The sequence below is a fragment of the Crotalus tigris genome, unplaced genomic scaffold (genome assembly GCF_016545835.1).
Source record: "Crotalus tigris isolate CLP2741 ecotype Arizona unplaced genomic scaffold, ASM1654583v1 scf7180000019173.45859301935:6455823, whole genome shotgun sequence".
NCBI lineage: Eukaryota > Metazoa > Chordata > Lepidosauria > Squamata > Viperidae > Crotalus > Crotalus tigris.
Window position 1 is genome coordinate 1567438 of NW_024097414.1, and position 12614 is coordinate 1580051.

The following is a 12614-nucleotide window of genomic DNA, read 5'->3' on the forward strand; positions in this document are numbered from 1 at the left end:
TATACTGGTATCAAGCCAATCGCCCTGTCATTCCCCAATCCCAACAAAACAATAGTTCCCTGAGAATTGTGTAAGCATGCACCCACACTTGGAGAATGCCTGATCCAAAAAAAAAAAAAAAAAAGCTGGGCTAGGCTAGCTGCCATCTTGAACGTACTCATTCCAAAATCTAACTGAAACAAAAAAAAAAAAACAAAAAACATGTTCTCAAAACAATCAGATGGCTTTGTGTTCAAGGGAGACTAGGACTCACAGTCTCCTGTTTTCCAGCCTGGTGTCTTCATCTCTGCACCAAAGTCTCAATAAGTCTTTGTAGTTTTCCCAGCAAAGTGGTTTGGCATTGCCTCCTTACTAGGACCAAGAGAGAAGGACTAGCCCTAAGGCCACCACAGTTGACTTTTATGCCTAAGGTGGGACTAGAACCGACAGTCTTTCAATTTCTAGTCAAGTGCCTTAAGTATTCCACATTGTCTGTCACTATCTATGGAGATTCTCAGTCATCCAGGTCATAATTGTCCCAAATATGCTTTTTCAGGAGGTAACTGGACTTTCTTGATTTTCTTTGAAGATGTTTCACTTCTCATACAAGAAGCTTCTTCAGCTCTCACTGGATGATGGGGAATGGAAGGATTTATGATCAGCTGTCTGCAAGGAGTATAAATCTTTCCATTCCCCACCATCCAGTCAGAGCTGAAGAAGCTTCTTGGATGAGAAGCGAAACGTCTTCAAAGGAAAAATGATGTGAAAAAGCATCTTTGAGCCTGTCTCTCACTCCAGCTGCAGCAGAATTTACTGCATAGCCGCCTCAGTTGACCCCCCTCAGCCCCATATATGTGGGAGAAGGATGCTGCCGATTGACTTGGCTGTCTTCAGATTCAAATATTCACTCTGACCTTTATGACCCATGGGATGCTTGCCTCTGAACATTAATGAAATGTTTAATAGAAAGGTGGGAGGTCAGCAAAATAAATTTGGCAAGGTGAATTGTGCTGATTATCTGTTTCTTGGCTGAAGAACTGAGAGTTATTTCTGATCTTGGAGCACTTGAATCTTGAGAATCCCGTTTCCCCTCTTCATATAAGCAGAGTCACAGTAAGAAGCATCAATTAATGACCTTGGCTGGTTTTGTAAAAGCTAAGCAGTGTCACAACTAGTGGAGGCTAGTGAAAAGATACTATCAAGAGTGTATTGTGCCATACCTTAAGTAAATACTTTTATATATGTATTTATTTATTGTGATCTCTTGGGGGTCACCAGCAAATTTTAGGGGCCGTCACAAATTTGGAGGTCAACCCTGGAGTCCAATTTAATACAGTTCCTGCTTTCCCTGGATAAACCATTTGGTTATCTGCAAACTGCATGCAGGCTGGGGAATTCTGGGGCTTGAAGTCCACAAAAGTCGCCAAGTTTGAGAAACGCTGGATGACTTACAGAGATTAAACTTGTCCCATGCTGGCTGGGAATGGATATGCAATACTCTGTGACGCTCCACCTTTGGCGGGGCTTTTATATAGGGCACCCCCAATGCAATCCAGATTTCCGCATTGTCTTTTTCCTTAACTCTTCCTCCATATATGCTCCAGGAAAATCGGAAGTCCTGGTTCTATCGGCCTCTCTAGCATTCCCACCTGTGCTTCCGGTTTCATTTCTATGGCGATTCCCAAGTTCGACGGTTTAAAGAGCGGAAGTCTCTGCCTTCCGCATTCCTTTCCTACCTCTATGGTGCCTTTCCGCTTCTCTGGCGAAAGAGGGGGCGCGCCTTCTGATTGCGTCACAGACCGGCGACGCCCCCGAGAAGGCTGTCCCACGTGGAAGGAGAAGGATGGAGGAGGCAAAGGTGGAGCCGGCGGCGCTGCTGCTTTTGGATCAAGGCCAGGTGAGGCGGGGGCTTCAGGGAAGGGACCCCGAATCTGCCGCTGGACGCTGCCTTTTCATGGGCGGCGTGATTACTAGGAGTTGCGTTCCCACGACACGCGTTGCCCGATGAACTCAATTGCCCGGGTTCGCACTGCCTCCTATTAACATCACCGCAGGGAGTCGGGCGGTTAGTAAATTATTGCTGTTATTCTTAATATTATTTGGTGCTTTCGACTTAATCTCGTCTCCTGACCAAATCCCTGCGGTTTTCTTGGCAAGTTTTTTTTTCCCCAGCTGTGGTTAGAATAGAATAACCGAGTTGGAAGGGACCTTGGAGGTCATCTAGTCCAACCCCCTGCTTAGGCAGGCAACCCTATACCATTTCAGACAAATGGTTTGCCATTGCTTCCTTCCTAGGGCCGAGAGAGAGTGACTGGCCCAAAGCTGGTTTTGGAGTGAGTGACTGACCCAGATGGCTTTTCTGCCTCTAAAAGCAAGACTAGAACTCACAGCCTCTCACTTTCTAGTCTGGTGCCTTAACCACTAGACCAGTGGTTCTCAACCTTTCTAATGCCACGACCCCATAATACAGTTCCCCATGTTGTGGTGACCCCCAACCACTTATACATCACCGGGTGCCAGGGGCGTGGCCAAAGGGGGGAAAAATGGCGGACAGCCTTGTTTGGCGACCCCCGTGAAATGGTCGTTCGACCCCAAATGAGGTCCCGACCCACAGGTTGAGAACCACTGCACTAGACCAAAGCTGCTCTAAATTTTGCATATTTTTTTTTAATTCAGCCTTTGTTATTTTTATAAATAACTCAAGGTGACAAATATATCTAATGCTACTTCCTCTTATTGTCAGCATGCAGCAACAACCATAGGGTTAGGGTTAGACTTAAGCTGACTGAGAGAGGAATTAGTCCAAAGTGGTACTAAAACTCAGCCCCGCCCCATTTCTAGCCTGGCACCTTAACTTCCACCCCAATGTGACAGTTTCCTTTGTAAGACTTTTAGCAGTGGTAGCCCCTTGTTTTTTCCCCGGGGCTGCCTAGCTTCAAGTCTCAGGCTGGACTAGAACTCTTGGTTTATTCCTTCAGCACCACAGAGAAATTGTATCCTATACTATACACTTGCAATCAGTGTTAGATTACAATGCCTTTATTTGCCAACCTGTTTGGCCAATTTGATTAAGGGCTGTGGGAAAACAACACATCTGGATCAAAGTGTTGTGCTTGGCTTTGAGATATGGTGATTCTATGAGCGATCACAATTTTTGTTCCAGATCAAAAAAGCCACTCAGGCTTTGCTTGCATATAATGCAGACAAACAGAAGTCCGGAGACAAAGTGCTGTTGGACGTAAACCAGAATGTCTTTTTGATGGTTACTGTCTGGAAAATCCCACCAAAGGAGCAAGTAATCAAAATGTAAGGCTACCTCTGTATTTTAGTTCTGCTTTTTCACCCCCGTGAAACTATATTCATGAATGGGCATGCTAGGAAGATTAGAAATTAAGATGCAGCAAGAAACTAGCCCAGTTTCAAACATAGAGGTCTTATATGTAGAGCAGGCATGTCCAACTTTGGCAGCTTTAAGACCTGTGAACTTCATCTCCCAGAATTCTGCATAGCTGGCTGAGGAATTTTGGAAGTTGAAGTCCACAGGTCTCAAAAGTTGCCAAGATTGGCCAGCCCTGAAGTTGAATAAAGGACAACAATACAGGTAGACCTCCGCTTACGGCCGTAATTGAGCCCAGCATTTATGTGCTAAGCAAGACAGTTAAGTGAGTTTTGCCCCATTTTACAAACTTTCTTGTCACGTGTTAAGTGAATCATTGCAGTTGTTAATAGCATATATGTTAAATGAATCTGGCTTCCCCTTTGACTTTGCTTGTCAAAAGGTAATCATAATCAGTAATAGAGTTGGGACCTTGGAGATCTTCTAGTCCAACCCCCTGCTCAGGCAGGAGACCCTACAGCAGGGGTAGGCAATCTTGGCTCTTTTATGACTCGTGGACTTCAACTCCCAGAATTCCTGAGCCAGAATGGCTCAGCTTGGAAACCTCTCCCTTTCCCCTCAGCATGGCTGGCTCAGGAATTCTGGGAGTTGAAGTCCACGAGTCATAAAAGAGCCAAGGTGGCCTACCCCTGGCCTATACCATTTCAGACAAGGTTTGCAAAAAGTGATCTTGTGACCTTGCAGCCGTCATGAGGTCAGTTGCCAAGCGTCTGAATCTGGAGCACGCGACCATAGAAATGCTGCAACCGTCACTAAGTGTGCAAAAGGGTCATTTTTTCAGTGCTGCTGTAACTTCAGACAGTGACTAAATTAACTGCTGTAAGTCGAGGACTGCCTTTAATTGCATCTTCTAGCGGTCCCACCGCTGTTGCTTTGCTGAAGGCTGCGGTCTGTTTGGTGTCCTAGAAACCTGCCTCATAGCATTCTGCCAGACACATCTGAGGTTTGCCTCTTCACCAAAGATGAACCTGGCTTAACCGCGGAACAGACTGAGACCATGTACAAGAAGCTGCTGGACCAACATGGGATCACACGCATCAATGAGGTATGGAAACTTTAATGAAAGCTGTGCTTTGTCCTATATCTGCTGTCTCTATTTTGTGAACGGAGCAAAACATTGGCCTGGTCCAAAGATGGTGCCCGCCAGAGTTTCTTTAAACTTGTAGTTATGACTTGCTGAGTAAACCATAGTTGCACTGCTTATCTAAAGGTCTATGAAGATTCTTAGTCATCCAGGTCATGGTTTGCCCCAAAGGTGCTTTTTTAAGAGGCAGCTGGACTTTCTTTGTTTTTTTTCCTTTGAAGACATTTCACTTCTCATTCCAAGAAGTTTCTTCAGCTTCTTGGATGTACTGGTTGCACAGTTGCACTGGATTCGTGTGACTTTTAGCTTGCTTTGTACAAATAATCCTCAACTTACTTATTAAATTAATATACTAGCCAGTGTCAAGCAAGTCTGGGTGGCTTACAAAGATCATAAAAACAAAGGTACATTAAGATGTTAAATATTAGATAAACAGGGATGAATAAACAGTATTACTTGGTCTGTTGGGTGGATTTTTGGGTGGTCTTAGGGGTGGGGAACTGCGGTGGGTGGGAATGTGTTTGGGGATTATGTGTGTGGGACCTGGTCTTTGGGTGTCAAGTAAAATTGTATACACATACAATGACAATAAAGTTTATTAATAGAAATAGACTTGCATCCATTGATTTATGCAATTATATTAGCACTGGAAAAAGTGAAATACATACTGTGTAACCAGGAAGCTGGAGGAACAGGGGCTCCCAGTGGTGCTTTTTTCCCCTTCTGTTTTTTGCAGGTCATCTCCTATAAAACATTCAAAACGGAATACAAGCCCTTTGAAGCGAAACGTCGCCTCCTGAACCGCTTTGCCCTATTCTTGTCTGATGATCGTATTAGAAGATTGCTACCTTCGCAGATGGGAAAACATTTCTATCAGTGTAAAAAGTAAAACTCTGCCCTCCTTTTTATTTATCAAATTTATACAGCCGCCCAATTCACAAAAAGGGACTCTGGCAGCTTACCGTGAACCGCGTATACATATGTATTTAAAACGATCAAAAAGCCAACATTAAAGAAAGTGAATTGAATTAAAATTAGAAATAGATCAACCTATCAATAGATCTGCCATCAATAGCGGAGCCATCTATACATGGCTCCTGTTTTCTAGGTCTTGCCTGGAGACACAACCAGGTTCTGAGGACCTTAGGGAACATCAAAAGGAATGGAGCTTGCCTAATTTATGTTGTTTTGCTCCGTTTTCCTTTCAGTTGGCCTTGAGGCCTTTAGATACATTGAGTTCCATTCCCCATCATCCCCCAACTGGGATTAATTTGGTCTGGCCCGTTATGAGGCCGCTGAATTTGAAGCCGTAGAAATCTCACTTCCTACCATCTCTCTCCAATACCAGGGCACCTCTCTGTGTGGATCTGAAAGCCAAGGACCTAGCTAAGGAAATCAATAAACGCATCCATGGGACGATCCTCCCAGTCACTAACAAGGGCAGTTGCTAGTAAGTAGCTTGACTAGACATCTTACAGCTGAAATGTTTATTTCCTGTATTAATAGGGGTGCCTCTCTAGTCCTGGGGGGGGGGCACGGTGGCTCAGCAGTTAAGATGCTGGGCTAGAAAGTCAGCAGTTCAGGTTCGAAACCCCGAGCACCACGCGATGGGGTGAGGTCCCGTCCTTGCCTCAGCTCCTGCCAAACCTAGCAGTTTGAAAGCGTGCAAATGCGAGTAGATAAATGGGTACCACTTTGGTGGGAAGGTAATAGCGCTCTGTGTTGTCATGCTGGCCACAGGCCCACGGAAATGTTTTCAGACAGCGTTGGCTCAGTGGTTTGAAATGGAGATGAGCACCGCCCTCTGTAGTCAGCAACAAGTAGCGGAGTAAAATCCACAGGGACGCGTTTACCTTTTTTACTCTAGTCCAGGGGTTCTGAGCAGCTTAGAGGGGAATGGCAGGCAAGCCAAGAGGGCTGCCAAAAGGGGGAAAAAATGGGAATCTCTGATGTGATGATGCTGAGGTTAGGTTTTTTGTGAAGAGTGGGCAGTTTGTAGGTCGTCCATAGCATGCAGACCTCAAGCCCCTTCCTTTGTGATCCTGAGAATAGCGCAAGATGGTGCTACTGTAATCCAACAGGAAGAATTTCTGGATTTCTTTCAGCATGGTTCGCATTGGGCACACCAGCATGGAAGCGTCAGAGATCACTGAAAATGTTATGGCAGCTGCCAAAGCAATAGCTATCAAAGCTCCACAGGTAAAGCTATTCAGTGATGTAAGAGAAGAGCAGGCAGAGTTGGATGGGTGGTGGAGTTAAATGAGTTATTAGCCTAGAATCATTACATTGCCACAAATGATCTAAGTCCAGCCCCTCTTGAATTCTGTTGACCCTTATCTGAATTCGATTTAGTGTTGAACTTTTTATTTTATTTTTTTAATTAATTTTCTAATTTTACATTTAAATATTTGAAAAGCAACGTGGCGGCTGAGTTGGTCAATAATTCAATAGTATACAAATATCTTTGGTACAGATCTCAAACTATTAAATAATTCCTCTCTTTTCCCCTTAGTATTTACTGTCTCGTATTTAAATTAATACAATTCTCAGGATTCCATTTCAAAATTCCCAAAGCAATTTAATGCGATTTATTTTTTGGCTTTGCTCTTTCGCTTGATTGCTTTACGTCACTACAGATGCTTTTTTTTTTTTTTTCATCTTTATGTTGCTCCAGATCTGGAAAAGCGTGAAAGTTCTTCACCTCAAAACCAGCAAATCTATTGCACTTCCTGTCTTTCACTCTTCTCTCCATGGTGTGGCTGCTGTTCAGAAAAAGAAGGGAGCCGGAATCCAACGGGTGAGATCCTGAGCGGCACAATCAGCCAGTCAGCCTCACGGGGCTGGGTGTTCCCTATACATTGTGTGACAAAATGTCTATTTAAGCAGGCATTGTAGTGTGAATCTCAGTCTTGTAGCCTCTTGGCCTGTGTTCAGCAGCAATCCAGGCTCTTGCCTGTAAAAAAATTTTATTGTGCTGATTGCAGAGCTTAGTAATATTTCATTGCCGTTATCATCGGCAATTAGGTACAAATATTCTTAGAAATCATCTAAACTGGTGGTTCTCAATCTGTGGTCCACGGAGCTCTGGGGATCCACAATGGCATTACGGCAGACATGACAAGCTCATGACATCACGCAACGTATTGGGATGGTTTTGCCATTGTCGGCAATGGAGTGGGTGCAGCTTCCGCATGACGTGTCCGGCCCACAGGCCGGCACTTTGACACCCCTGCATTATGGGGTCCACGAAGGGTTGAAGAAATGTTATGATTTAAATCTTGGGAGTTAAGTCTTGGGGGTCTGTGGCCATAACAGGTATTTAAAGGGGGTCTGTTGTGAAGAAAAGGTTGAGAACCACTGATCTAAACACTTAACAACCAGTCAAGTGGGGAAAGTGCCACACTAGAAGGGTTGTCAAAATATATTTGTTTAGCACGATGCCCATCTTAAAACGAAGGGCTGCCACCTTAACAATTTCTCCTTTTTTAAGACTGTGAAAAGAAAGAAAAAGAGAAGTAAGACTAAGCCGAAGACCACAGATCAGGCGAACACAAAAGACAACGTGAGTGGGGCTCTTGAAGCTGACATGCCTAAAATGGACGGGGTGGAACCCACTGCCTTGGAATCAAAAGAGGAAGAAGAGGAAGACATTCCACAACTGGTTCCTATGGAAACGCAGCCCGCTGAGAAAAAGGAGGAGCAGGTATTTATTTCGCCTCAGCTGAATTGTGCCAGAAACTGATCTCCTCCACAGGGAAAGGCCTAAAGCAGGAGTCTTCAAACTTGGCCCTTTTATGACTTGTGGACTTCAACTCCCAGAATTCCTCAGCCAGCCTCCATTTTCTTTGTTAGATTTAAGACTGGGCTCTTCAAACGTGGCCCTTTTGTGACTTGTGGACTTCAACTTCCAGAATTCCTCAGCCAGCGTGCCTGGCTGAGGAATTCTGGGAGTTGAAGTCCACAAGTCATAAAAGGGCCACGTTTGAAGAGCCCTGGCCTAAAGCTTCTCAATTTAGTGCAGTGTCTCCTGGCCTTAGCAACTTTTAAGGCGTGTGGACTTCAACTCCCAGAATTCCTCAGCCAGTTTTTCTCTGAATGTGTCTTTCTTTCTGTCTTGGTTTTCACTCTTGCAAATAGGTGGCAAAACTGAGAGTGAGTGAAAAAAACCAGCTGGAGACGGGCTTGCCGAGGCTCCGTAGCAAAAGGAAGACCAGTTTGTCAGCAGAGATTCCTGTTTCACAGCCAGAAATACCTGGAGAGGCCACAGCCATAGAGAAATCAAATCAACAGAGGCCTGGTCGAAAATCCAAGATGCCCAAGGAAGATTTTTTGGGAAAAATGCAGAGCAAGGATGCCCAGCAGTCCTTGGCGAAACCAACTGTGGTTCCTAAAAGGCTAAAAGCTCCTAAATCAGACAAGAAACCTAAAACCCCCAAACGGGAATTGAGAAAAATGAAATTGCCGCTGTCCCTTTGAGTGGAGGAAAATGGGCTATTTTCATACCAAGATCAAAGCAAGGTTGGCAAAGAAGACATTTATTCGATGCTGGCTCACTTATAAAAACATCCTGTGTTTTGTTTTTTCATTGTGGGAATAAAACAACGTCCTATTTTATTTTGTTCTCTGAAGCTGAATTTTCCAAAGAGCTGCCTTTTCCGTCTGGATGTAGATATGAATGTGACGGTCTCCTGTTGCGTATATAATCACATTTCAGAATTAGGACCAGCTTTACACATCTGGACCTTTATACAAACCAGCAGTCCGTATAAAACATCTTTACCTTTCTCAAGCCACTAACCTTTCAGTGCAAAGGAAAGGCAGGTTCAATCTTCTTTCTCCCTCTTGCCGTTTTTAGAATTTGATAAATGTAAAAAAAAAAAAAAAATCTAGGATGCTGCACAATTTACAACCTTTTTCGTACAAAGATACAGGCTTTTCTAAATTAAAAAAAAATTTCTGGATGGCCAACTAGGTGAGAAGGGGGCAGGTCTCTGCAGTGTGAGGGATGTGGCCCAGCCTCAGTGCTCCAGATGTGAAGGGTTCCATCGTGATCATCTTCGTGGCCAATGGGGGGAAAGGGGGGGTCTCAGGTGTGAGGAGCATGGCCCTCCTTCAGCTGCAGGTGTGACCGGGCATATCCTGTCTCAATAACCAACTAGGTGAGAAGGGTTCTATCTTTGCGGATATGTAGGGCAGGGCCCTTCATCCCAACAGGCACGAGTATGTGCGTCTCCATCTCTAGCAGGTGTGAAGTACATAGCCCTCAAAGTGTAAGAGTGAGTATGTCTTGGTAACCAACTAGGCGAAAAGGCGACCAGCCAGGTGAAAAAGGGACCTATGTCCCCACAAGGTGTGAGAGGGGTTGTGGCTTGCCTTACCCCAGTTGAGGCTTCAGGTATAAGTGGGCGTGTCTTATCTCCATCTTGGTGACCAACCTGGGGAGAAAGGGATGTGTCCCTGCCTCAGTGCAGGAGCTCCAGGTGAGCCCCACCTGCAGCTCAGTGACCAAGGAGGGAGGAAGGGGAAGTGCCCCCCTGCAAGTTGGGGGGGCTTGCCCTGCCTCCCACCTGCTGGTCCTCCAAGCAGGAGTGGACACCTCCCCTCCTCCATCTCCCTGGACAACTGGGCGAGCAGGGGGCTTCAGGTAGTGTCCCTGCCTCAACACAGGAGCGCCAGGTGTGTCCCAACTGCACCTCAGGGACTAACTAGGGAGGACGGGGATGCTCTCTCGCAACTGGGCGCGCAGGGGGCTCCGGGCGCACCTCGTTTAGGTGCGCCCCGCTCAGGTGGGCGTCTCCAGGGGGATGACGCGAGGCCCTCCGCCCCCGAGGTAGGCTAGGGTAGGGGGTCTCCGGCCCAGGGCTGTTGCAGGGGCGGATGGCGTCGGAGACCCTCCGGCGCAAGTGGGGCCGGTGCGGGTGCGCGCTGGGGCTGGCGCTCTTCTTCGACGCGCTGGGCTTGGCGGGGCTGGTGGTAGGCAGCTTGCTGGACACGTCCGTCTCCGACCTGCTCATCTACCTGGGCGGCGTGAGCGTCTTCTTCAGCCTGCCCTGGTGGGTCTTCTGGCACGTGGGCAACCTGGAGGTGCCGCCGGACGAGCTGCGGGACGACGTGGGGCTGGGCTCCCGAAGCGGCGACGCCTGGAGCCTGGAAAGCTGGCGGGTCCGGCGTCTGGCTCTCCTCGCCCGCGCCTTCAGCACCCACTTCTCCTTGCCCTCCTCCATCGCCTCCTCCTCCGCCCCGTCCCAGGCCGGCCGCCTCCGCGCCCACTTCGCCGCCTCCAGTATCAGCACCAGCACCGGCCCCGACGAGGCGGAGAAGCTGCAGCAGCCGTCCCAGCAATCCCAGCAGTTCCTGCCCCCCCAGGACGGGGCATCCGATCCGGCTCTTGCAAGAGGCAGCACGCCCCCCTCCCTGCCCACCATCTCCCTTTCCAACGTCGGCGCAATAACCCTGCAGAGTAGGTCATAATGACTGGCTGTTTGGCTACTTGGAGAGAGCCGGGCTTTGCCCAGGGCGCTCAGCCCTGGCTAAAAATCAAAGAATCGCATAAGTTAAAGAACTTAAGAAAAACTATGCAAAAGAGTCAGTGTAGTGGTGTAGGATAAGAGCCCAGGCTGGAATGGAATAGAATTAGAATTATTAGAATTGGAAGAGGAATAGAATAGAAAGAGAAATAGAATAGAATAGAATAGAATAGAATAGAATAGAATAGAATAGAATAGAATAGAATAGAATAGAATAGAATAGAATCTGCAAAAGACCATGGAGGTCTTCTAGTCCAACCTATACCATTTCAGACAAATGATACAAGGCAGATGTGAATTCTAGTCCTGCCTTAGGCGTGAAAGCCAGTTGGGTGACTTTGGCCCATCACCAGGAGATGGTGAGTTCTAGTTCCACTTTAACCATGAAAACCAGCTGGGTGACTTTGGGCCAGTCCCTGGCTCTCAGCCAACTCACCTCACAGGGTTGTTTCTGTGGAGAAAATAGCAGGAAGGACGAATATTAGGTATGTCTGCTACCTTGGGTTATTTACAAAAATGACAAAGGGGGGATTAAAAATCTCCTAAATGTCGAAGAGGGGGCAGTTTGTAGCAGACCACTTCTGCATTTGAACTCTGGAGCCTCGTCCAAGCCTCTCCCACTTTGTCCATTTCATAACTACTTTACTAAGGCAATGTTCCAAGAATAGCAGAAATAACCTGTGGAATTTGTTTTCTTTTCCAGGTTTGATTGGAAGCTTTAATTCATGGAAAGATCGTGGAAAACAAGAATCCTCAAAGTCACTGGATACCACAAAATGACATAAACATACCTTCTCTGACACAGTTTATAACACCCTGGAAACACTATTTATGCCTCCAAGTGACAGTCGAACTGCATCATAAAAGGACTGTGCTCAGTTACTGAAGCGAAAGTTAATTTATGGGCCTGGACAAGGTTGATGTCCATTATATAATAGACGGACCAGCACTAGGGCTTCTGAACTTAAAATTTTAAAGTAAACATATTCACCAAATTGTCAAAGCACTCATCATTTTGAAGCTAAAGTCAAAAAAGTCTATAAAACTCCCTTCGGTGCCCAACAACACATTTTAAAAATAAATAAAAGTTTTACTGCCTGTTGAGTCACCCTGAGACTTGGATCCAAATGGAAGGGGGTTGAAAATAGATCCCCTTGGAATCCACTGACCTCCGAGATCCATACCTGACTTGTACTTTGCCTTTTTAAGGGAAGCTTAAAATCAGCGACTTTAAACCTTCCAGCCCGTGGGAAACTTTTGACGACTGCAATATATTGCATTGATTTGTAAAAAATATACCTAGCCTTTCTTTTTTTTTTTGAAACTGGTCTAAAAGTAACCAAAAGAAAGCAAAAAAAAAAAAAAAGCAATACCGTGGAAAATGTGAAGTTGTTGACTATTTGCAAGCTATTGCATTTATTTCCAAAAGAAAAAGGCTTTTTTTTTTTTCAAAGCGTAAACATTAACTCCCGTATTGAATACTGGACAATCCCTGCGCTACCATGCCGCCGCTCGTTTCTGCGCAGGCGCACCAGAGATTCCTGCAAATGCGGCGTTCGATCGCGAGCCGGAAGAGGCGGCGCGCCTGGCCTCTCTCCTTCAGGACCGGAGCGGAAGTGGCATTTCG

General features: G+C 46.1%; 2 protein-coding genes across 2 annotated transcripts; both read left to right on the top strand.

The window, feature by feature from the left end:
- Positions 1-1586: 1586 nt before the first annotated feature.
- RSL1D1 (ribosomal L1 domain containing 1) lies at positions 1587-9074 on the top strand. The gene is made up of 9 exons (XM_039360790.1): positions 1587-1876; positions 3143-3285; positions 4283-4421; positions 5197-5345; positions 5809-5910; positions 6566-6659; positions 7135-7257; positions 7951-8163; positions 8598-9074. The coding sequence occupies exons 1-9, from the start codon at positions 1823-1825 to the stop codon at positions 8934-8936; spliced, it is 1356 nt and encodes a 451-aa protein (XP_039216724.1). The 5' UTR covers positions 1587-1822; the 3' UTR covers positions 8937-9074.
- Positions 9075-9213: 139 nt separating this feature from the next.
- LOC120315826 (transmembrane protein 238-like) lies at positions 9214-11863 on the top strand. The gene is made up of 2 exons (XM_039360791.1): positions 9214-10920; positions 11691-11863. The coding sequence occupies exons 1-2, from the start codon at positions 10338-10340 to the stop codon at positions 11765-11767; spliced, it is 660 nt and encodes a 219-aa protein (XP_039216725.1). The 5' UTR covers positions 9214-10337; the 3' UTR covers positions 11768-11863.
- Positions 11864-12614: the final 751 nt, after the last annotated feature.

What these genes read in the sequence shown, in the direction of transcription:
- RSL1D1 (XM_039360790.1), top strand. Translation starts at nt 1,823, where the DNA reads ATGGAGGAGGCAAAGGTGGAGCCGGCGGCGCTGCTGCTTTTGGATCAA. An exon ending in ACTAACAAGGGCAGTTGCTA is followed by an intron (nt 5,911 to 6,565) that starts GTAAGTAGCTTG and finishes GATTTCTTTCAG; the next exon opens with CATGGTTCGCATTGGGCACA. An exon ending in TAGCTATCAAAGCTCCACAG is followed by an intron (nt 6,660 to 7,134) that starts GTAAAGCTATTC and finishes ATGTTGCTCCAG; the next exon opens with ATCTGGAAAAGCGTGAAAGT.
- LOC120315826 (XM_039360791.1), top strand. Translation starts at nt 10,338, where the DNA reads ATGGCGTCGGAGACCCTCCGGCGCAAGTGGGGCCGGTGCGGGTGCGCG. An exon ending in CGGCGCAATAACCCTGCAGA is followed by an intron (nt 10,921 to 11,690) that starts GTAGGTCATAAT and finishes TTTCTTTTCCAG; the next exon opens with GTTTGATTGGAAGCTTTAAT.